The sequence below is a fragment of the Sphaerodactylus townsendi genome, linkage group LG06 (assembly GCF_021028975.2).
Source record: "Sphaerodactylus townsendi isolate TG3544 linkage group LG06, MPM_Stown_v2.3, whole genome shotgun sequence".
Taxonomy (NCBI): domain Eukaryota; kingdom Metazoa; phylum Chordata; class Lepidosauria; order Squamata; family Sphaerodactylidae; genus Sphaerodactylus; species Sphaerodactylus townsendi.
In genome coordinates this window covers 90568154-90592958 of record NC_059430.1, presented here as the reverse complement: position 1 = coordinate 90592958, position 24805 = coordinate 90568154, and the positions used below count along the sequence as shown (strand labels likewise).

The following is a 24805-nucleotide window of genomic DNA, read 5'->3' as shown; positions in this document are numbered from 1 at the left end:
TTGTTTGATTGGCTACGTAGCGCAGCGCCCACCTCCCATCTTGGCTCCTATTGCTTAGAATGAGACGGCGGAAAGGACGCCAACAGTTGCTAGGTTGCCGTGTAACCACTGCGACCCACAGTTTGAAAAAGAGACGCGGCGTGCGGTTCTAGTGGAGAAGCCGTTGTGAGGAGTGAGTGGCTTTTCTTTAATTGGTGGGACAGGAGAAGTCTTTTGGGCGGTGCAGAAAACGGGCAAGAATGAAAAGTCGTCTTGCTCTGAAGAGAAAACATGAATGAACCTCCTTGATTGGGTGCCGTATCAGCACCACCCCAAACCGGCCTACCCCGCCCCTTCTTCTCCTTCGACTCAGACGATAGGTGCTGGAGTAGGGGGCGGGGCTTATTAGAGTATTAGCGGCCTTGATTGGTTCTATGTCTGTTGGCGCGTTGGTTGCTCCCTGTCCTGAAACTAGTTGGGTGTCATTAAATCTTGGAAGCGAAGCAGGGTTGAATCTGGTTAGTGTTTGGATGGGAGACAACAAAGGAATAGCAGTCTCACTAGGGGCAGAGGAAAGCGATGGTAAACCTCCTTTGTCAATCTCTCTGGTTGAAAACCAAATAGGGTCGCCACAAATTGGCTGCAGAAAAACAAACAAAATAATGCAAGTTGGGCATGGCTAGATCCGGGCTATCAGGCGAAGAGCTTCCAAAGTAACAGGAAAACTAAAGAGCCTATAGACTCTATAAGCATGTCTTATGAACTAAAGAAATGTCAAGAAAGTTGAGTTACACTGAAATGAAATATTGTTTTAAGTTACCTATAGACTAACAATATTGTGGTGTTCCTGTTAAAACAATATAAGCAATAATGTGCAGATGTCAGTCTTTTTTTAATGTGCATTTTCATTTGATTTGGCTTTTAAAATGAAATTTAGAGCATGTTCTTAGCTTGCAAGTTAAAACATCAGTGGAAACTCATGACGAAGTCTTGTGATAAGTTAAAGACAAACATATTGTTTTGTTTTTGCTGCAGCTCCCTTTTTACTTTAGTTTCACTTCAGTGTGTCCTATTCCTGCTTCTTTCTCCAACTTCTGCATGATGTGATCATGTATCAAGGTACAGTTTTTGATACATGCCTGATCACTGGCTGATGATATCACTTTGCAGGTGACTCCTGTCTGTTCACCACTTTTGCCAAACAAGATACAACAGGAAATATTATGTGTGAGTAAAGGAAATATTGAGGAAATGGAACATATTTACATCACATTGTGTACTATATGTGATGGCATATCCCCTGACCTTGACAATGTAACTTTTTTCTAAATGTGCCTGTTGCACAAATCTGACTTGATTTTCAATCAGCCTTTTCTGCACATTTTTCTCATCTGGAATTCAGTTTTAGCAGTGTAGCTTTTGTCAACATTGGCTGAATAGACCTGATTCCATGATCTCTCTTCAGAATAAACATTCAGACTTCTAATTTTACGATGTCTTTAAATGTAACTACTGGACCATTTCAGTTTTGCTTTCTTCTGATGGTGTTTTCACTAGGGTTACCACATCTGGGCTGGGAAACAGCTGGAGATTTAGGGAACAGAGCTTGGGGAGGCCATGGTTTGACATTGAAGAGACCTCAGTCAGGTGAAATGCTGTAAAGCCCACTTTCCAATGCAACAATTTTCTCCAGGGAAACCAATCTCTGTAGTGTAGAGATCAGTTCTAATTCCAAGAGATCTTCAGGATTCCCTCCTGCTGCATCCCCCAAAGTACATTACACTCAGCAGTAAACAATGTTCTGGTGATTCCTGGCCCCAACATTTTCCAGCTGTCCTCAACCAAGACCAGGACTTTTTCAGCCCTGGCCCTGGCCCTGGCCTGATGGAATTCTCAGTTGAGTGGGTCTTAGACCCTACAGGACCTGGCTCAGTTCCAGAGGTCCTGTAAGATGGAGATATTCCACCAGGCCTGTGGTTGAAGACTGAGGCCCACTTCACACAGCAAATGTATAGTGGGTTGCAGTTGAGATAAAGTAACTCATTCACCTTTTTCGCATTTGCATGCATCCATGTAGGCAGTGATTAGATGCAGGTTGCTGTCACGCCTTCACATGTCTGTTTTTTAAATTTACCTTCCACTGATGCATAGCTATGCAGGCATGCACAAATGAGCCCCCACAGCCTTGCTGACATCTCACTATACCATGATATGACTTTCTGCATATGCATGGCTATGCAGATGTAAGCCGTGAATTTTTTAAAAAAAGGAAAACCGAGGCGAATAAAGCACCTCCTGCCAGGCTGTTTGCTCACAAGCAGCTGCAACCCAGGATTTTTCAAAAGACTCATAAATTACGTGATTCTCAAAAAACTTGATCTGAGGGAAATAACATGGGGCAGACTCACTTTAGGGGTGGGATCTGTACAAAGTCCTCCCCCGCCCATGTTTTCCCCCCATTCTAAACCCATGTTTATTGGCACGTGCGGAGTGGGCCAAAGATAGGTTACATCTACTGGCCTCCCCTCCATCCCTTCCTCTTTCCCTCCATTTCTTTTTCATTTACTCTTGCTTTCCTTTTGGGTTGTCCCCTCTTTCTTCACTGGTTCCTTCTGTACTAGATGGTGCTGTTGTTTTCATGTTTTGTGCTATGAGCATTTTTTTCTTCTCCCTGGGACTGATCTCTGCCCATGATAGTCCTTTAAATTAGCTAAACCATATATTCAATGGAATCATCATTATTTGGTTATATTTTTTGTGCACCATTATGAACGATTTGGTTTTGAGATGTAAGATTTAAATTGATATTTATATACTTATGTTTTTATTGTATTTCTAAATTGTAAACTTTCTACTTTTATCTGCTCTGGACTCAGCTTGTGCTGAGAAAGGGTAGAATGGAATAAAATAAAAATTAGTGTTAACTGAGAGCTGGCAAACTCTGTGCATTCTGGTAGTTTTCCTTTTGCCAGCCTTTTATTAGCATTGCAGTTTCTGGAACATGCACTGAATGTAGCTGCAATGAGTCAATTCTGAGGTGGGTTCCTGACTTAAAAACTAGATGTATGCATTTCCAGAACTAGGTTGGTAAGTGGTTAAGAGTGGCAGACTCTAATCTGGAGAACTGGATTTGATTCCCAAATCCTTTCACATGAGTGATGGACTCTAATCTGGGGAACTGATTTTGTTTCCCCACTCCTCCACATGAAGTCTAATAGGTGATTTTGAGCTAATCACAGTTCTCACTGAACTCTGTCAGCTCCACCTACCTCACAAGGTGTTATATTGTGTGTGGGGCAGGGGAGGTGATTTGTAAGCTGCTTTATGGTAGAGAAAAGCAGCATATGAAAACCATATGAAAGTTCTAAATTAGTCATGCAGGCAGATTAAGAAATTCGAGGGTATTTTCAGTGGTGTGTGTGAAATTGCTGTGGAATACCTTAGTGGTATGTCTGCAATTTTAATTTCACGTTGTCTCCTTGCAGGAGTTCATATGGACAATCCCTTTGGGTTCATGGATCCTAATGCTGTACCTTGTACATCTTTCTCCTCTGGAAAGGCACATATGACAGAAGGGCCTAGTGTGTCCTGCAGCAGAGAATCAGAAAGCCCTGAAGACATGTAAGTGGTCATTATATAGGGCCTTCAGATTAAAAGTGTAATTGAACTCTCATCCCCCCTCAGTGACAGTTTTGCTCACCATATGTAGATGTATTTATTTATTTATTGTTTGATTTCTAGGGCACCTTTCCCCATGTGGGCTCAAGGTGGCTTCCAACAGTAGATCAACAATTAAAACAAACAATCCAATCAATTTAGATCATCTCTATACATTCATGGCACTGACTAAACATTGGAGGGTGGGCAGAAGAGCAAAAGAGGGGACAAGGGAAGGGAGGTCTTTCAGTGTATTAGGAAATAGTAATTTATCAGAGGTGGGTGAGAAACAGCATTGCAAAAATTGTATTTATTGCAATTGTGATTATATATATTTCTTAAGTCACAGTCTGTGTGACAAGCAGGGAGGGGGAAAAGGGCAGAGCAGGAGATGATCTGTAGAAATATAGTGGTAGGCTAGAATGAACTCCCAGCAGCAAAAAAGAAGCAGGATGCAGGTGCTAGCTCCTGACCATTCAGGCATGGACACTGTCACAAAGGGAAGGGAAATTGTACCTTTAAAGTACACACCTCCCTGTTCTTTCACCAGTGACCATTGATTGCCGCTATACTATTCAAAGGATTCCAAACTGAGAAGGAATTATACTTGAGGCTCCTTCTTCCCCTCAGTGCCTGAAGAAACAATACGAGAAGAGAAAATTGGACTCCAAGTCTGTCTGCGACAGTATCTCTCCCACATAATCTTTTTGGCAATAGAAGGCCAGCTCTTCCTTGTGAAAGAGACATTTGTAAATTGGGATATTTTAAACTGGTCCCCACTTCATCACATTTGTGAAGTGTTTGCTGCATAAAGTTTCTTGTAGTTGGTGTAGTCAATGTTATTGTTATTTTAAAAGCATGCACTTTTGTTTGAGTGTTATTCTAGAAGTTGTTACAAGGTAGAAGTTGTTGACCATGTTTGTACATTCAATTCCTGTCTTTTTAGACCAACACCCAATCAATATTATTTTACTAATTCAACGCTCTGCTTTTGTATTTCTTCAAATTACCTGTAGCAAATTAACAAGTAATCTTTCTGAAGCCTGTGCTATTAAGCCGAAATCCATACGTCGGGCCAAAGCATGGTCAGATGAAGTTGAGAATCTGTACAGATTTCAGCAAGCTGGATACAGAGATGAAATTGAGTATAAACAAGTGAAGCACGTTAGTGTGGTAAGCCCTGGTTATTCTGCAAGTGTGATCCAGCTGTGGCTAAGTCGTTCTTTTAAAATGTTGATTGTAATACTGCCATAGAAATATGTGAATAAGCCTGCCTCCTTCTGCTGAACTGTTTCGCTGGCATGGATGGGAAAGCCATAACAGAACACAGAAAAGAGGAAGGGGCTGCTATTGTGGTTGGGAAACCTGTAACCTTTCACTTGGAAAAGCAGCCTCCAAATGCTGTTTTCTACTGAAACTGGCTTTTTCTGACAGCAGCAGCCATGACACAAATTCCACTGTCTTCTCAGTCCTAATAATTCTGGAGGGGTAGCTGTGTTAGTGTGTAGCAGCAAAATGTAACAGAAGTCCAGTCACACTTCAGAGACCGAATAAAATTTATTCTGGCATAAGCTTTCATAAGTCATCTGGTGGGCCACTGCGAGTAGCAGAATGCTGGACTAGATGGACTTTGGTCTGATCCAGCAGGCTGTTTCTTTTGTTATTATCACATGCACAAGGTCAATAAATAAATTCCTTATGGATGTACATGAAGTGAACTCTGATTCATTTACACTTATCCTGGAATAAATTTAGTTCACCAGTAAGGTGCTCCTGGACTTCTGTTCTATTCTTCTGAGACCATTTGCATGCCTAGCAGCCAATACACCTTACCCTAAGGAAAGAGACAAAGAACGCCATGCCCTAGAATCTGATGAAGTATTAGTGTGAGAATATAGCCCTAGCTAGCACAGCTGTGCTGTATACACTCATGCTATTTAGTGAATAGTTTTCTGGGAAAGGCAAAAGCACAGTTTAGAGGTCTGCACCACTGACTAGGCAAAAAGCTACTTAGTCTAGTCACCTGTCAGCTTGACAATAATTGTTTCCTTTCTATTTAAGTCATTTATTTCTCTTCATATTATTCAATTTTTTCCTTTCTTCCTCCTGTCATTTTTTAGGCAATAAATGGATTCACCTTTTCCCCAATTTATTATATTTTATTTGATGTATACCCTGCCTTTCTCCCCAGTGGGAACCCAAAACAACTTATACCATTCTCCCCTCCTTCTTTCTACCCTCACAACAATTTTGTGGGGTCGATTAAGCTGAAAATATATGACTGGCTTAAAGTTACCCAGTCAGCTTCAGTGGCAGAATAAATAAAATGATCTACCACTGGGTCTTCTGCTGTGCCCATAAAAAATACTGATGTCCATCTCTAAGTAGTATTGGGTTGCTCACTGCTAGTCAGCTAGTAAAGCAACACTTTATCTGGAGTGCTCCTTATTTTAAAAACCATTGTCATAGGTAGCCCTTGTGCATCTTACATTTAAGCCACTCTTTCTTTTTGACAGCATGCATGTTTGTTTGGAAATGGTTTCATTTCTGAACTCTCCAAGATGTAAATCAAGATTTCAAAAAAGTGATAATTTATCTCAGCAGTTAAGAACTGGCCTCCCCATTTCCACCTCTGAGCTGTACAGTCAGCATATCAGAAGAGCATCATGACTTCTAGATCAGAATAAAATAGGTCTCCCAACTGATAGTATAATGGAATGTATGACAATCATTTAATAATGGTTGAATGAAGCACCAAATTAGGGGTAACCTACTGGTGTACTTTTTTAGTATATAGGCCATGGTTATGGTTGCCAACCTCCAGGTGGCATCTGGAGATCTATTATAATTGATCTCCACACTACAGAGATCAACTCCCCGAGGGAAATTAGCTGCTTTTCTGCCCAAGAGAAAATAACTGCTATGGTTTTATACCCTGCTGAAGTATAAATCTCCAAGTATTTCCCAAACCAGAGTTGGCAATCCTAGGATGGTCTGAGGAACTGGTAAGTTTACTTTTTAAGGTCTAGCAGTAAAAACTCCAGAGTTTTGAGTGACTTAATCATTATTTGCATTCTGGGTTTTTTGATTCTTTAGAACATACTGCTCTTCTATTTTCTCAAATATCATGTTGCATTGAGCTTTCTGTATTTTGTTTTATAATCAAACCTGGAACTCTGACAAGATAACATGAACCACAGAGAAGCACTCTCAGGGCTGCATTAGAGAACTCTAGACTTTGAAGGGGCCTTTAGGCCATCTAGTTCGACTCCCTGCTCAGTTCAGGAGATCCGGAGCTAGAGTATTTGATAAGTGGCTGCCCAGCCTCTGTTTGAAGTCCTCCAGTGAGCAACAGGCCCCTAGCTCACTCCTGCCCAGATGATTGCTTCTCTGCCAAAATGCTGTTAGGATTAGGACATTTCTTCTAATGTTCATCCAAAATCTACCTTCCTGTAACTTAGTCCCCTTCTGCACACACAAAATAATGCGTTTTCAAACCACTTTCACAACTGTGTGCAAGTGGATTTTGCTATTCCACACAGCTTCAAAGAGCACTGAAAGCAGTTGGAAAGTGCATTATTCTGCATGTGCGGAATGAGCCTTAATCTCATTAACTGTAATCTTGCTTTCTGTGACAGAGAACACATCTTTGCCCTCTTCCACGTGACAGTCCTTCAGGCGCTTGAAGAGTGTGCCCGTGTCTCCCTTCAGCCTTCACTTCCTCAGGATAAACATGTCTAGTTTCTTCAACTTTTTGTAGGAGAAGGGATCATTTTCTGATCCTTTGACCATCTTCAATCTCCTTCTCGGAATATGTTCCAGTTCACCTACAGCTTTCTTAATGTTCATCCCTAGATTCAGTACCCCAGATGACATCTGTTTAGTTCAGACTCCAGTAGATCTGTTACTGCTTGTGGCTTGGCCACTATACTTCTTTCAAGACAGCCTAAAAAATGTATTAACCTTTTCTGTAGTTGCATGACACTGCTAACTCATGTTCAGCTTGTGACAGCTACCTGGAGATCTGTTTCATGTGTACTGCTGCCAAGCCAGTTCTCTTATGTTTTATCCATGTTTCTGATTAATTTTTACTACATTCATAACTTTGGATTTGTAACTTTTCATTTGTCTCTACTGAATTTTATTTTGTTGCATTTCAGCCTTTTTCCAAACTATCTAGGCAATTTTGAATTTTATTCTAGTACTTTACAGTGTTCACTGTCCCTTTCATTTTATGTCAAGTGCAAATTTGATAAGAATTCCTTTCCCTCCTACATCAAAGTAATTGATTAAAAAAATGTTGAAAGATACCTGCCTGTAGCTCCTCACTAGAGAACTCCCACTGATGAAATGTTGTTGAGAGGCACTCTTTTTTAATGTGGTTCTCCAATCAACTGTGAATCCCTCTAGGCCCCATTTAGCCAAAATACCATGGAGGACATTGTCACGGGGCTTTCTGAAATCAAAGAATATTACATCCACATCATTCTCACAATCCACAATCTGTGGTGTTTTTTTTGAAGATGAGTTTGGCAGAATTCATTTTTGACAAATCAGTCCTTTCTTCTAGTTTTCTTCATTGTTTTCAAGATGCGTGCAAACTGAATTCTTTATAATCTGGTTTTTTACTGGTATCAAAGTCAGACTGACTGGTCTGCAGTTTCCCAGAACTTTCTTTTTTTCTGTTACATTCCCCACGCGATTCCTTTTCAGTCTTGAGCTGCACTGTTCATGCTCCTTTTGAGTGGTTGCACCCAGTTCCCTTTTCAGTAGAATTTAGAGGCAAAAGAGGAGTTGGTTGGATCCACCTTCCCTTTGCCACTAATTAACATTTTACCATCCTCTCTGAGCAGCAGAGTTTTTCTGAGCATCCCTTGCTAGCCTTCACTCCTTCTGAGCTTTCCTGACACTGCTTCTACAACTCCGCAGTACTTGTCTATAGATTTCCCTAATGCCCAATCCCTCCTTCCATTTCCTAGATGGGTCCTTTCAGTCTTTCTTGTCTTTATAGCCATTTTATTCAGAGTAGAAACAAGATTCAGTCCTTTGAGTTGTTGAATGCCCTAATTTAGCTCCTAAAAAATCTTGAAAGCATCATCTGCTGGTTGATACAAATAGCCCATACGTTCATGGATGACAGTCATAAGACTGTCTGAAACACTAAAATATTGTGAAGACTGTATAGGTTCTCACTATCTCTTTAAGTTTTATGAAAAATCAGTTTTCCCATGAAGCTCTTAGAATGCAAGGGGCACAGGGGTAGCAGTGTTTCATTTGAGGGAGGAGATTGGATAGATAGCACAAAGGGCGTGTCAACCCAGAATGGAATGCATGTAGCACAGATTAGGATCTAGCAAATTTACCAAGTATACCACATTTATTAGTAACAAGACTGTGTTCCCAGTCAGATAGCCAATGCATACAATTTGTACACATAGTTCTTTGTAAAATGCTAGAATTGTTGCTAATCAGCTGTTTGGCCATGATGGGGAAATAGTGGGGGCTAAATGAAGTCCCCTACCATAATTCCCTTCAACAGGTTAATGGTGGGTTTTTAAAAATGTTTGCATGCATGCCACTCTGGCTGTCAGTTCAAGATGGGGAATTGTGCACAGTGTCTTTTGTATGTGCATCCTGAATCCAGCATGGACATGTGTGCACATATCATCCAGTTAGATTGAGGCCTATTTGTACATGGATGTAATCCCTTTTGCAAGGGGATATGTGGATAGATTCATGCCAGCCATTTGAAATATCTGAGTTCCTTTTCCCTTGCCCTTCTGCATGCAGGTGGAAAGGTGGCCAGGAACAGGATTTGTGAAGAAACTGCAGAGAAGAGACAATACTTTCTATTATTATGACAGGGAAAGAGAATGTGCAGACAAAGAAGTCCATAAAGTTAAAGTTTATGCTTACTGATTTTGGTTTGACTAGCTGGTTTTATTTCTTTTTGTAGAGAAAAATTTCCAGAAATTGTTTTAGTTGTGAATGAATTCTAAAACATTAAATAGTGTTTTTTTCTGAAACTGTCTTGATGAGTCTAAATATGGCTCTTCTGTCTCTGCAAAAGGGAAAAAGCAAGATGGTTTCTGAAGCAAGAATCTCAAGTGAGGATTCCACTTAGTTTTTGGGAGACCATGTGTAGTCACACACACAATGGACTTATTCCTCTTTCCAATAGCTTGGTTACATTCTACTCTAATTCTTGTTTGAAGACTGGGAATTCTATAGGATGACAGGATCAAGTGAATACTATCCAAATCAGTAATTCTACCGTCACCCCACCCTTCCTTGTCCATGTGGCTGACTGGCATGGTGAAAGAACAGCATCCCAGAACATGTGCACATTTATTCTCTGAATATACATTTCCTGGATACATTTCACATTGTCCTGACAAATTATTTTTAATATGGACCCTATTTTCGGCTAACAAGAACTGAAGAGACATCAGCACTGCTTCCACCTATTGACTCAGTCTTGTTGGGATCAAGAGATAGAGAAAGGTGTTGTGGAGCTATTTGTCCTTCTACCTGTTGTTCTTTCCTCTGCTTTCTTCCAGAGCTCATGGCCCGGCTTGTGCACTGAGATGAGCAGCTGAGTTGCTCAAACTTAAGAAGCAGAAGTATAAATGCCAAGGAAGCACCTCAAAAATCCTGGGAAGAAAAAATGATTTTTCTGTGGACCTGTTGAATAGGGAAAAAATGGATTTTTTGGTGAAAATTGAGGGGGAAAGCTATCTTTTTGGAAATAAGAGTGAATTGCTTTTACTGCCGTCTTCAGTTAGCTGCCCTTTACACCCTCAAAACAATGCTTGTTAATTATGACAGGATTGTGTAAGCTCATCTATGGTACTGGACAGCTACAATGGATGGATATGGTAGATATTGCTCACCATCAGATCCTCTTGCCTGCTTCAAATTCTGGCTTATTTTCCACCTTCTGAAAGAGAAGCTTTTTTTAATCCATGCAAATATTCTATTATCTGAAATTTACAGAGAAAAAAAAGTCAAAGTTCAGGGGGAAAAGTCATGGCTTCAGAATTTCCAGAAACGTTGTATCAGAAAGGTTGTATCTGCAGAAATAATGGAAAGAGTAGGTCTTTCATCCTTGTGGCCAGCTGGAAATAGTCACAACAAAACTCCTCTGCTGTCAACGTACAGTATGAAATGCTACTGGGGAAAGAGGTGGTCCATCACGTTTGCAGGGGACTTTGGGCAATGCACAAGAAGAAGGTGGGTTACCAAAATAAAAGAGAACAGTCCTTCATGGAGCCTGAAGCATTCAGCTGCTGGAGTGTTACTGTTTTTTCTCCCATCAGCGAGTTCTGCTTTTCTTCTTGAAGAGGGGCTGGTGGTTCAGGGGCAGAGAATCTGATTGGCATGCAAAAGAGTCCAAGTTCAGTCTCTGGCATCTCCAGTTAAAAGGACCAGGTGATGTGAAAGACCTCTGCTGCAGGCCCTGGAGAGCCACTGCCCATTTGAGTAGAGTAGACAGTGCTGACCGTGATGGACCAATGGTCTGATTCATGTGAGCTCCCAAAGGCACCTGGTGGGCCACTGCGAGTAGCAGAGTGCTGGACTAGACGGACCAATGGTCTGATCCAGCAGGCTAGTTCTTATGTTCTTATGATTCAATATAAAGCAGCATCCTATGTCCATGTGTTCTTTCTGCTTTAGCAATTCAGTACTGGATTGTTGAGTCACATCATATAACAACAAGCAAATGTGGACAAATCTACACAGTGAGCCTCAGAATAAATAAAATATGAACCTGTTTTATGTCTAGATGCAAAGTGCTTTTACAAAGTATATCCTCAATGTTCACAAAGAATCAGTGCCAGGAGTATAACTGGCTCTTTTGAAGGAATGATTACTTTACAATCATGGCCCTGATGTTTGCCCAGAATCTGTACCAAAAGTCCCATTGACCCTTTTCAAAGCAAGATGTCTCTATGGATTCCACACGTTATACAGCTATTAGATCTGTAGCTCAGGGCAGAAATGTATGCCTTCCGTGTGGATGGTATGGATTTAGTGCCTGGCTCCAGCTACAAGGATCTCTGCTTTGAATAGTGGCTGTAAATTGGAGTAGACCTATGGAGCTAGGTGGACCAGTAATTGGACTCCATGTAAAACAGCCTCCTATGCTCATAAGCAATCTTATAGAGTATGTCAACAGTTTACTATCTGTCACTGTATCCTGGCAGTGTCCACAAAACAAGCACCAATGAAATACTTCCTCCAGTCTTTGACAAAGACCATTTTTGTATCAGTCTCAAATTTCAATCTGCACCTGCAGCTCAAGAATTGTGATGATATCTTATTTGGACCCCTCGTAGATCTGCCTCTAACATAGAACTAGTCTGGGTTAATAATTTCATAACACACTCCAGCCAACTCTGAACAAACTCAAGCTGGCAGCTGCCCTAAAAGCAGTAGCTTTCAAACTGTATTATATGAAAGCCTAGGAATTTTCTGAAGTGTATTGGAACAGTCTTTCTTGAAGGACAGCACTTTAATTCTTCCCTGCAACACACTGCTACAGGGGAGTCTTGAATGTTTTACTGGCCACACTTTTAATTCATGCCGTGTGCTGAGGACAATGCTCTGAGTAAACTCGTAGAGAACTGATAAATTGAAACTTAATTCCAGCTAAGAAGTCCAACTTAATTCCAACTGCTATTAGTAGTCTCTGACCTGGGTGGTCCAGGTTAGTCCCATGTCATCAGATGCTGGAAGTGTAAGCAGGGTCAGCCATGGTTAGTATTGGATGGGAGACCACCAAAGAAGTCCAGAGTTTCCAGAGTCAGGTAATAGAAAACCACTTGCAAATGTTTTTTGCCTTGAAAATCCTACGGGGTCCTATTGCCATAAGTCAGCTGTGATTTGATGGAACTTTCCACCACTACCATTGATGGCCTACAGCAACTATTATCACTCTAGTCATGTTTCAACTACACTTGCTCCCAGTTTGCTTCCAGGGCAAATTCAAGGTGCTGGTATTAACCTTTAAAACCTTCTTTAGCTTGCAGTCAGCCTACCTTAAGGTCTGTTTACTCCCATATGAATCTGCTGATCCACTCTTGTCACATCTGGAGCTCCTGCTTCAGGTGCCCCCACCATCTGAGGCTAGACAGGCAGCAACTTGAGAAAGGACCTTTTCAGTTATGGAATTCCTTCCCCAGGGAAATTTGTCTATCCCTCTTTATCATTGTTTATCATCAGCAGGTGAAGACAATTCTGTCTTATTTGATGTTCCCTTGCTGACCTCTTTCCCATTTCTGTTTTGTTTTGTTTTTAAAATATTTTATTAAATATTTTCTTTTAGTTTTAAAATATTTTTAAATATGGGCATATCTTTAAAGTTATTTTAATGTTTTTGACTGTTCTCTGCCTTGTGAACCGTAGCTTGGGTGAAAAGGTGGCATTAAAATATGTTAGAATATCTAAATTAAAATGTATGCAATCTAGTATGGACATACTCTGTTCATGGATCTCTTTAGAATGCAACTAGAAACCCATCTTTGAATTGTAAGAGGGGATGGCTGTCTAAGTTTTCATGGAAACCTGGAAAACAGCTGGAACACAGCTTCAAAGCCCATTAAACTGGCACATTTCCCAGAGTATAATGTTCAGGGGGTCTGATGCATATTCTGTTGGATCTGTTGGCAGAAGTCCATATGGAAAGTGTTTCCTGAAGAATGCTTGAAAGCCATTGTCCTTGGTGTTTTCCCCACAGACAAAATATCCTGGGATAGATCTGGGATCATATATCCCAGGGTGTTTTTATCCTGGTTTCTCCCTTCACACGGCTACCAGTCAGCATGTTCAGGCTGGAAGGAAGAACTCCAGTGAATTATGCAAGCCCTGGTTTATTTTCATTTTCCACACAAACGTTTATGTGGTTTGTGCACATTTACATAGTTTACGTTGATTCCGTTTTTCTGATGTTCTGATTGGCTGCAGCTAAGTGGTGGGGAGAGCAGGTGGCAAAGTCGGAAAATTAAACCGCCCCGCCTCTCGCGGTGTTTGCATGGGCGCGAGATCAGTGTGGGCTTTTTCAAAATAACCGCCAATTTCATCATTTTTTGAAAGCTGTGAGATAAGGCAAATCTCAGTGGGTGGGCCCGATTTAGGCCCGGAAGGCATGCGCAATTCATGGCCCAACCGGGATGGTTCACTTCCTTATTCCAGGATATATTGGCCATGGGGAAAATGCCCTAGAAAAGTCACTGATTTGTAAGTCTCATGATTTTTTCCTAAGGAATCGTGGAAAACGCAGTTCACTATTCTCTCTAAGAAATCTCACTATCCTTGTTAACCTACACATCCTCTTGGTCTTTCACTGAACCACAGGCATCTACAGCAGGATGGCGGGGGGGGGGGGGGGGGAATTTGGAGGAATAGTATAAAATGGCAACATGGGCAGACAGGCAGGTTTGCTTCCTGCTGATGTGTCCATTCAGAATTGGTTCCAGAGATCCCTGAAGTGAACCATACAGGGAAATTATTTTATAATTTGCTAATCTATGAGAGGAATGTTTCAGTCTTTCATTTTGTCTGCTGCTATCCCTTGCCTTTGTGCATGGGTGCCTAAGCTGTTTCAGCAAGACACAAACAAATGTGTTCTTTCATTATTAATGTTTACCCAACTCAAGTCCTCAGGGCTCAGCAGACACTGCAAGGAACATGCCCACATCTGACTGAAAATTCTGGTTCAGAATGATCACATGATATGATAAATAGACAATACAGCACTTGTGGCTGACTTTATTAGCAGCTATGAAGATGAGCAATTGCACTATGACCTTCTGAACTCTATTATTATGCTGAACCCACATACCTATGATGTCACCTCAACTTTATAGATGAGAAACACATAGTTTGTTTATATTATAAATGTTAATCAACGATTTGGTTGTCATGGCTTCTTTTGAAAGCCATCAGAGAACTATAGTTTAATGAGACTGCTAAGAAATCTGTTAAGAGAGCTCAAGCCCTCCCCCATACTACTACAATACCCACAATTCTCTGGAACAAAGGAATGATTTAACTTCATAGAGTGGACACATTTTTGTAGTAAAACATTGCTGTGGTGGAAAGTGTCATCATGTCACAGCTACTTAATCTTTTATTATAGAAGGCAGTTGTGTTGAAATGAATGGGAGTGGTTTGAGGTAATAGGTATCAGGTTCACAGTGTGAGTTAGATAATATGTTTGTGGTTTGAAGATCACACTGGACAGATAACACAAACTACTCAGATAATCATTCTTCTGCCCACTCTTGTGTGTTCACAGTTAACTTATTCCTTCAGGATCTTCACTGAATGCTATAAGGTTTGACCTTTATACTCCCATCGTGACCATGTTCTTTCATGGTCATGATGTTGTTCACAAAAAAATAAGCGTACATCCTAGAGAAGATCTGATAATTATTAGAAAATGCATGTTTCTGGACATCAGAGAACTGGAAAACATTCCATGGATGTAATACTAAAAGTATACCCCATGTCTAAAATATTCCTGAAGATTCTTCACCCAATAACCTATACAAGTATTAAGTAGAAAAACCTTGAGATTCTTCTTTGCTCTTTTGGATAGTTAACGTTTCCAATGCTTTACTCGGACAGAAATGCTACTGTGTTCTACGGGATATACCATTTAATACAGAAGAAATCCCCTTCATATCATCTTCTAAATACCATCTATGAATCACCCAAATCCTCAGCTGATAATTTTCTCCTACAAAGCAACAGATCAAATTCCCATGTCCTGGTCAAAGTGGCAAGTTTTGCTTAGAAACAGGATAAAATTGCTAAAACCACCCCACTGCGATGTGTCCTGATTTCAGCAGGGATTGAGACTGAGAGGTGGTCTTCTTTTAGATGTCTTAGTAGATGTGTCAGTTCATGAGTTGTCATTCACATTCCATAGCATTTTACTGTGGATTTTTTTGTTGCTGGTAATGTGGCAGAAATTAATTGGCAAAGCCTTGTCACTAAAGACTGAGTGAATTGCTATGCTAGAAAAATAGTAATGGATCTTTGCATATTATGCAATGGAAGCATCCTGCAAGACTTCTCAGCAAGTCTTTTCCTCCCTGACCAGAGAAGGCACACTGCCTGGTGATGAAAACTCTTATTCATTTGTTTATCTGTCAAGTGCAGAGCCCTCAGAGATAAGGCTTTGAAAAGCACAAGAAGCAACACTTTCTTTTTGTTTCCTGGTTCCTAATCCCTTTAAATGCCAACAATAAGAAGGGTTGGAATATAGGGGAGGAGGGTATAGTTATTCTCTTTACAATTTACTAGTTCTGCTGCTGTATTAACAATGCAAAGTGAGTTATATCCTTCTAAGCCCATTAAAGCCAGTGGGATCAAGAGTATAACTTTATTTAGCTAATGTTGGCCAGAACTGATAGAGGAACAAAAGGTACATTGGAGAACAAATACCCACTCAGCATGCCCAGCAAAAATGGAGACAGTAAAAAATCCTTAAAAATACTTGGCTGAAAATGTCACACAATTTTAAAAATAATAGCATTCTGCAGCATTTTCACATGTGTGGGTGCCTTTTAAAATATATATATATATATATTTAAATATATAAAGAAACTATTCTGTATTACGTGATCTTGCTTAAGAAAAGACTTGCAGATGGGGCCAAATGTCCTCTTATTCCAGAATTCATTGCAAGAATTCCCAGCAACCAGCAGCTGCTCTGTGACCTATTGGAAGCTGACCAGTGCCCACTTCTGTTCTCCAGCCCCTTTGCCCGTTTCCCTCTGGTTTTGTCATAGATGTGCTGGTGTTAAGCACTGTCAAGTCACTTGTGACCTAGGGGAGACACTGTGAATCACTGTTCTCCAAAACATCTTATCGTTAACAGCCCTATTCATGTCCTGCAGACTGAGGTCTGTGGCTTGCTTTATAGAGTCAATCTATCTCATGTTGGGTCTTCCTCTTTTCCTACTGTCATGAAAAGCCCAGTTTAGTCCAGGCTTAACAGAGTTGGAAAACTAAACAAGGTTGGCCACAGTCAGTACCTGGAAGGGAGACTACCGAGGAAGAGTGGGGTTACTATACAGAGGAAGGCAATGACAATCACCTCTACCCCATCTCTTGTTTTGAAAAATCCATGGTCCTAAGGTTTCCAGTGCTGATATACATATTCAGAATCTGGGCCCCTTAGACTGTGAACTGGTAATTTAGCAGAGTGTACAAGGTTTTTAGTGTGCGTAGCAAAGTCCCATTCAATCTCTTTGTGAGTGCCACAAGCACAATTACTCAGAGCCATTTTATTCATTCAAACTAATATACTTTATTAATTGTAGGATAGAGTATAGAGTAGATATCGTTTCCTAATCTCCTCTAATCTAGTCTAACTAGGATGGAGAGAGATACAGGACCTTTGTCCTGCCCTCATGGTTGCAAGATGGAGAGGTATGTGAGAGTGAGTGGCAGGGAGTGAGTGGCAGGCAGGCAGTTTCCCTGAGAGTAGCAATCTACCCATCAAAGTTCATGTCTGCAGCATACAATGTAACAAGCAAGATAAAAAGGATATTAATGGGAAGTGAATGAAACAATGAAAATAACACTGTTTATAAAGTGATACACAACATCTTGTGGACTAGCCAATGTGGAGACTGCTGTTAGAAGGGGAAAGGTCAAAGGTGCAAACAAGTTTCTTAACCCATGACACTTGTAGAAGCACAGTGGATATGAAAAAGTAACATATTCTAACTACAAAAGGAGGCCAGGGGGAGGGGGGCATTAAAAAGGAGATTCATCTTGACTTAAATACTGGAACAGCATAAAGATCAAACTAGAGAATGGTGAGATCAATTAAGGAGTCAGTTGAATGACAGTATGGACAGATGGAAAGTAGGAAGTATTGATCAAATGTGGTATGGGGAAGGTAGGACAGCGCCAAGGGCAATAAAGAAATGAATGATGTGGGGTGGGGTCAAGGTGAACTGAGTCACAGAATTAAGAAGAATCAAAGGCTCAGATGAGAAATGTGAACATCACAGTCTTGCCACCAAGTCAGAACAACTGATAAGCCTTCACTTGTAAATTTAGAAATATAACCATTTTCACCCTTGAATTAAAAATTATCCATCCAAAATTATTTAACAAAATTATTTAATTATTTAATCCTGAACAGGGTTGCACCCTTTAAAGCCCATTGACTTAGATCAGTGAAACTCAGTTTAATTGCACTGTTAGCTCATGTGCCGAAGTTATTGGTTAAACAACCAATATTTGGTTGACTTTGTTTTTGAGCGCCTTCAACCCTCCACCAATATAATTTAACTTCCAGTTAGACTGCACCTTTCTTTGTTCAAAGGTTTTATGAAGTGGTTCAATATGATATGAAGGAGTTTTCCTATCAGACCTCAAAAGCACCACTTGACTGAATAATGTTCTCTATCAGCAAGAGAAATAATGCTGGAGAGGTGGTGGAGGAGAAAAAGCTATAGCGATATTCTCACAAGTTGTATTATGCTCTGGAACAGAATTCCAGGAACAAACCAAGTAGTTTGATTTTAAGACAGGTACTTGGTGTTCAAGAACTATTCAGACTTTTTTATGTTCCAAGGTGCTGACTAGAAGTAGCTTGTTTTATGCTATTCAAGTAATCATATAGCACTGAGTGTATCATGTACACAAAAACTCTGGAAAGATCAAAGCCTTATTCAGAACAAAGAAACAAACTGTACCCATTTCAAATTCTTGTTATGTTTCCCTGCCTGAGAGAAGAAGGGGCAGTTCTACATAGCACCTAATCTAATTTCTTTGGCTCAGTGGTTATTGTTTAATTATTACTTGAAATTCCCCCCAAAACAGAGATGTATGTATTTTGTAAGATCTGTTTTCTGCAAATGATGCCCAGTTGTATGTATGCATGCAACAGCAGGCTTGGAAGTTACCACAGCCCAGGTACAAGCTGCACCAAGTGGGCCCTGGGTGTTGGACATGCCACAGAGTCTGCTCAGCTCAGACCAGGGTGGTGGCTGTGGTGACAGGTATAGTCTTGCCCACATCTGTTGACATCATCTTGGGCCTGGTCTGGGCAGACTCCTTGGTGCTCTCAGCAAGTGCCATGGGGACTCCTTGGGCAGTGGTTCTCCGAGAACTTTCCCATTAAGTTCAATGGCAAGCTTGTAGCCATTGAATCTGATCTCTCATAAGCAGCCACTTCCTCTGTAACATTCACCTACAAATGTGCTCAAGACACATGTAAAGCAATAGCTTGAAAATATTATTTCAGAAAAGCCCTTCTAGATTACAATACAGGTGTACCTACCAAATCTCCATGCCCAGGACTTTTGTGACGCTGACAATTTGGGTGGGAAGACAGCAGTCCCCACTCTCCTTACAAATGGAGAATCCATTAAGCCATCATCACTCACAGCATTTGTCTTAATTATTCTCAGACCTAGCAAAGTGAATGGTCAGAATCCCATCCTAGAAAAATTAATTCTATAAATTAATTTGATCATGGACAATACTCCTTGAATTCTGCTGCTGAGTTGCCAAGCCCGCCCTGGCAACTGCATTTTAGCAAGGGCAGCATTTAAAAAAAATAAAAACACATTTGAAAATTTTGTATTATAAGGAATGTTTATTTGGAAGCAAGTCCCATTGAGTACAAAGGGACTTACTTCAAAGGCAGTGCATCCCAGACACAGTCTGATTTATTGCTAAAGGGGTGCTTTGGAGCACAATCCTGGGCAGAATTATGCCACTCTACATTCATCTGAATTCAAGGGTCTTAGGCTGGAGTAACTGCATGGGAGTGCATAGATTAATGAGCTATAGGTTCAATCAGCCCCATTCATCATGGTTTCCTTTAGCTTTGACAATGTAGTAGCCAAAATGGGCAAGAAAGCAGTCCTGAAGTCTTATTTATTTCCTTCAATTATACTACAATGTTTTCCAAAATGAGGACTCGGAGCGGCAAGTGGATTTTGCTATTCTGCACAGCTGCAAAGTGCATTGAAAGTGCATTATTCTGCATGTGCGAAAGGGGCCTAACTCTAGCCCAAGAATTTGTTTTAAATTGAGGTCCAGAATGAAAAATTGCTAATGGGAACGGGGCCCTTTTCATCGATTCTGAGGAGCATAGAAACTATCTGGCACTGAAAGCGATGTCCCAGGGAGGCTCATCAAGCTTACCCGCACTTCTCAATGGTGGAATGCCAGAAGACCTCTCAGGAATCAGGATTTGGTTATGGAGGAGACATCCTTCCCTTACTTGGCATTCAGAGGCACCAGACCCGGTTGGAGGTCTTTTGACACCCCCCCGCCTCTTCCCAGCTCTCATCACTGCCGGCTGGAATCAAGCCAAGCATTGCAGTAGTGCGGGCCCAGGAGAAGGGGATTGTCTATATAAGCACAACTCCTGCAGTGCAGTAACACTTTCTTCGCTTGGGTAGCCTTGAGAGGTAGACTGCCCCTGAACGGAGAGGTTCCCTCGAACTCTCTCGGGCGACAGGAGCATCCACTCTGCAATCCCTAAGACTGAGGAGCCACCCACAGGCAGCTTCCCTGCACCGAAAAGAGCGCTAGCAGCACCTCTCCTGGCAACGCCGGTGACCAGCGTGGGCCTGTTACCCGGGCAGGAGCCGTCAGTCACCCCTTGCTTTCTCTCCAGCGAGGAAGAGAGGCCTGGCAACACCACTCATTCCTCTTCGGCAACCGCTGAAAATCAACCGCGGCTTGCGGGCAAGGTGCAGGTATTCCCTGGGCGGCGATTGGATCAGGCCAGCCAATGAGCGGGCGGGGGAAGGCCGGCCTGGCGGAGGAGGAGGGTCGGTCTGCGCCAGAGAGGGGGATTAGGCGGCGGGGAGAGAGAGGTGAGGTTGGCGGGGGCTCGCGGCTCGGAGTAGGTAAAGGGAGTAGGGGCGGCAGGACGTTTGGCGCGCGGCCCGCGTTCGATCGTGGAACGTTGTGTTGAAGTCGCTTTGATGGGGCACGTGGCTCTCTTCCGCCGAGGAAGTGAAGATGCGGGGAGGAACACCTGCCGGGGCTGGAGCGGTGGGGAGCCTCCAGCTTCTCCAAGGAGGCCGGCTCGTCTCCGGGGAGGCTCTTTCGGGAGGAGGGGGTGCCTCCCTTCTCCTGCCTGCCGTTCCTTCTCGTATTGAGGCCACCGCCGCAGCTCTCCGGACAGGGAAGGGTTACTCTGGGACCAGCTGGCGCTTTGGTTGGGGGGGGGGGATTCGGACCCTCTGCAGGTGGGCAAAAAAAGTTGATGGCGCTTTGATTTGAAATCACGGGGCCGCTTTCGAGCGCTGCAGCTGCTCGCGGTTTGAGAGACTTCCCGATCGAGGGGTTAAAATCGGAGGACTGACTGAGCCAAGGTGGGGCTAATCATCTCCTAAAAGCGAGCCACCGGCCTTCAGCTGGAGATCGAATCCTCCTAGTCATTCCCTCTAACTCTGGGCGGAATTTTCACCCTGCTGAGAAGAGAAGGGAATTCGACCTCCCGCAGGCTGCATCGCCAGGATTTCTGGTCTCTCCGACAAAAATAGCAAATAATTCCGCTCAGTTCTCCTGCATGTTTTCTCGGAAGTAAGCCCCACTGAGCTCAGGAAGACTGGCTCAGAGTGCAGGCTGCCCTGTTACGCTCCCTTAGCAGCAATCCTCATGAACGTGGTGGGATTTGCCTCTTGAGTAAATGGACCCAGGATTGTGTTGCCTCACAGCCTTGCCTGGCTTTTTTCCCTTTGCCAGGCAATGCAAGCTGAATCTGCAACAGAAAAGCATCTTTTGTTTGCTAGAACAGGCAAAGAAAAATAAATATTTTTCTCTGGGAGGGAGGGTGGTGGGTGGAGAAGAAACAGGAGTCAGAATTTAGTTGCAGATAAGCTGAGAATGAATGACTTTAATCAGGGCCCAAAATAAAGCTGTTTGGAAGCATAGACCAATGCCAAACATTCTGTTTTTCTGTTTCCCTTTTTAGCTCCTGATGAAGAAGAAGAAAGCAGAGGTGCTGAAGAGAAGCTTGGATCCCTGTCTGTGAACTGGGACTTGTGTGTATCCTGGCGCTGGGGAAGCCACGTTTTTGCCATAGATCGATGCTTCCCTCTGCCTGATGTGCCCTATGCCGTGGGCTCCAGGCCTCTCTGAAACAAGGGGCGGCCCTGTTTTGAGAGGACCCATCAATGTGGGAGTGAGCAGTACAAACGGAGCTTGAGAAGAGTGGAGGAAGTAATGGAGGAATTTACCACCCGGACCTATGGGACCAGAGGGGTGGATAACAGGCCTCTCTTTGGAGAGACTTCGCCACGGGTAAAGTGAGATCTTTCCTGGCTTGCTTGCATAGCACACCTTCTTGGCCTCCTGAAATAGGGTTGGTTTGTAGAGCTTGCCTGAGGCAGTGTGCCACTCTATGTTTGCTCTGTGGGAATCTGAAGATGTGCTCCAGAATCCCTTCCACCTTTGCAACGAGTACCAGCTGCACCTCAGTTCAAGCATGGCGTGTGTGGTGGGAAATTGGAACCCTTGCAGTTCTGCAAGGGATTCTGTGATGCATCTCTTTTTAAAAGCCCTAATAACTACGTACTTGATTGGAGGTTTTTCATGTGAAGAAGGCAAGATTGCTGGAAGTTTTCCCCCAGTGGCATTTCAGTTCCTCCACATTTCTGGTTGGTAGTATGTGCAAGGGTCCTCCTTTCAATGGCTCGGTGCAATGGGGCAACGTGTGCAAGCTGTATGCAGTGATCTGCCTTTAGCCAGTTGTGTAAAACTTGCTTGTGAGCTTTTCTGATAAAGAGGACTTTGTTTGATGGAGGGTTGGCAAAGCATTTGCTGTGAAAGGCTAAACACTCCCTGGTGTTTAGAGGGATTATTTCAAGGGCCCTTTTCTGGGAGAAATTGGACTTTTCAGCATTCTGGTTTCATAAATTAAGCTACATTATTACAAATTCTGACTTGTTTTAGCCTTGGACTGCTTTTGTATGGATGTCAGTCCTCATCTAATATTTGTAATACAGTGCTAGAACTTATGATTTATTTATTTATTTTTGGAATTAATTGCAGGGTGCTGTCTGCAGTTTCATTGTTCATTCTTTCTAAAAGATCAGGTTAGCTCAGATTTGTTTGACTGGTGTAAGGGATGGGCAGTATCCAGTGGTGGGCAGAGTTTGGCGACTTTCTGTACTCTTCTTCCTCTATTAGTCTGGGTGATATTTCTTGCAATGACTTCAGCTCCAGCGCTCCAGGTGCTGGAAGGTAGGTGAATCTTTACTTTAGTAAAGGAGAACTGTATTGTGTCCAGAATTAAAGTTGGGGTGTGCAAACAGAGTTCACTATGTTGTGTGCAGAACGTGGGCATTAGGTTATCTATTGCTTGTGGTAAGTAACAGTAGCAATTGGCTTCGCTTGTTATCACTTAAATATAGGTTATTGTTTGTTTATTAATTACTACTTGTTTTTTAATTACTAATTACTACCCTTCTTTTTTACATTTTAACTCAAGGAAGCTGACAAGTGAAACAGATCCTGTGTATAGTACATTTTCTTAAAGGTTTGCATACCACTTTAGGATAAAAATAATTTACAAAGTGGCTTGTAGGAATTGGCCAACAAAGTAAATGAGATTTTAAAAAGAATTATGCAATAAATAACAATAAAACAGTGTGACTGAACTAGAGATGTAAGTCCCATATTCAGCTTTTAAATCCAAGATGCATTACTATGCCTAATCTTCATGGGAGCTGTGTGCAGGGCTTTCATTGTTTCTCAGCTGTTGCATGCCTTCTGTTGTCCTTTTGCACTGACCCTTCCCTTGTGGTTGATCTTTTTACCTCTGCCTCAAACCACTTTGACCCATATGCCCATAGACTGGGTAACAAGTATCTTATAACTATAGCTTGCTGGGGGGAGCAAAGATAGAAAGAAGGGGGAGCAGTTGAAAACTGAACTTTCTCTAACCAGTAGCTACAGAAGGAAGAAGACGGCATCCAGCTGGGACTAAGGTACGTGTGCTAAGGTAGCATACGGTACATCAGCCTGCAATTTTCTTTCAAGTACTTTAGTGTATTCGATTGTAGAAAACTAAGGCGATTTATAACTTTTAAATTCCATAAATAAGAACATAAGAAGGAGCCTGCAGGATCAGACCAGAGTCCATCCAGTCCAGCACTTTGCTACTCGCAGTGGCCCACCAGGTGCCTTTGGGAGCTCACATGCAGGATGTAAAAGCAATGGCCTGCTGCTGCTGCTCCTAAGCACCTGGTCTGCCAAGGCAGGATCAAGGAGGATCAAGATTGGTAGCCATGGATCGACTTCTCCTCCATAGATATGTCAAATATTCTGGTATTATATGCTGTCATGAATTATGTGTTTTGTGATGTTTAAATCAGTAAATTTACTTTATGCTTGATAGGACAGTAAATATTGCATAAATTTAAATTTTTTCCAGAATTTCTTTTTTTCTGGGGTGGGGGAACATGAACCCATTTTTCTCCTTGTGGTTTTAAAATTTTCTGAAATTTTACATTTCTCGGCAAAATAAAACCCCATTCATTAGCAAAGGTATGCTCAACCAGAAGTTCTTGCTGGCATTTGGAAAGCTAAGAAGGCCACAGAGTTCTATAACTCTGGCCTGTTCCAGAAAAGGCCCTGCTTCTAGCAGAGACTTACTTTGACTCCATAAAGCAGGGTCTTGTTAGACGGTCTTCGTGGTTAAAGAGGTTCATACAGAAGGTGGTATTTCCTGTTATATCAGAGCCAACCTTCACCTTAACTAGGATTAAAGGCTGTGTGAAGCAGGTTGTTTCAGAATTGGTGAGATATGAGTATTCTGTAATAAGATGTGCCCCTGGAATCCTTTATAATATCATAGAAGATGTGCAGTTTTGGAAGTGCATCCTACCTAATGCTGCAGCGATGGATAATCTCAGACGTGAACTTCTGTGAAAGTTTAGAGGGTATAGGACTATAAAGCAAGGATATTTCTGGATGTTAGTCCCAAAGTAAAAACATGCAACGAAAACCCCATTCCGATATTCACATGGCCTGTATGTGCATATCTAATAATGTGTTCATACAACAGTATATGAGAAACTTCACTGTGTTGGTTTAATGTTGGAATGTTTTGACTTGCCTTTTGTTGATCAACAATGCCTGGCAATCAGCCTAGAAGCATAACCTCTCTGGG

General features: G+C 42.0%; 2 protein-coding genes across 6 annotated transcripts in view; both read left to right on the top strand.

The window, feature by feature from the left end:
• Positions 1-16: 16 nt before the first annotated feature.
• On the top strand, positions 17-9662 carry MEIG1 (meiosis/spermiogenesis associated 1). Of its 2 annotated transcripts, none has more exons than XM_048499702.1 (4): positions 17-172; positions 3465-3600; positions 4653-4809; positions 9427-9662. In XM_048499702.1, the coding sequence occupies exons 2-4, from the start codon at positions 3473-3475 to the stop codon at positions 9553-9555; spliced, it is 414 nt and encodes a 137-aa protein (XP_048355659.1). In that variant the 5' UTR covers positions 17-172; positions 3465-3472; the 3' UTR covers positions 9556-9662. The 2 variants fall into 2 exon arrangements, with proteins under 2 accessions (XP_048355659.1, XP_048355658.1); XM_048499701.1 differs by lacking the exon at positions 17-172 and adding an exon at positions 454-561.
• A 10695-nt stretch (positions 9663-20357) lies between these two features.
• Positions 20358-24805, top strand: part of TMEM243 (transmembrane protein 243) — a 27395-nt gene continuing 22947 nt past the window's right edge. Inside the window, exons 1-2 of one of the 4 annotated variants that reach the window (XM_048500113.1) lie at positions 20358-20378; positions 21605-21933. In XM_048500113.1, the coding sequence (XP_048356070.1) occupies positions 21856-21933 (78 nt within the window). In that variant the 5' untranslated portion in view covers positions 20358-20378; positions 21605-21855. Of the gene's footprint in view, positions 20379-20462; positions 20499-20869; positions 21003-21025; positions 21214-21604; positions 21934-24805 lie in introns of those variants that run through there. The other 3 variants (XM_048500111.1, XM_048500112.1, XM_048500110.1) reach the window with 3 other exon arrangements.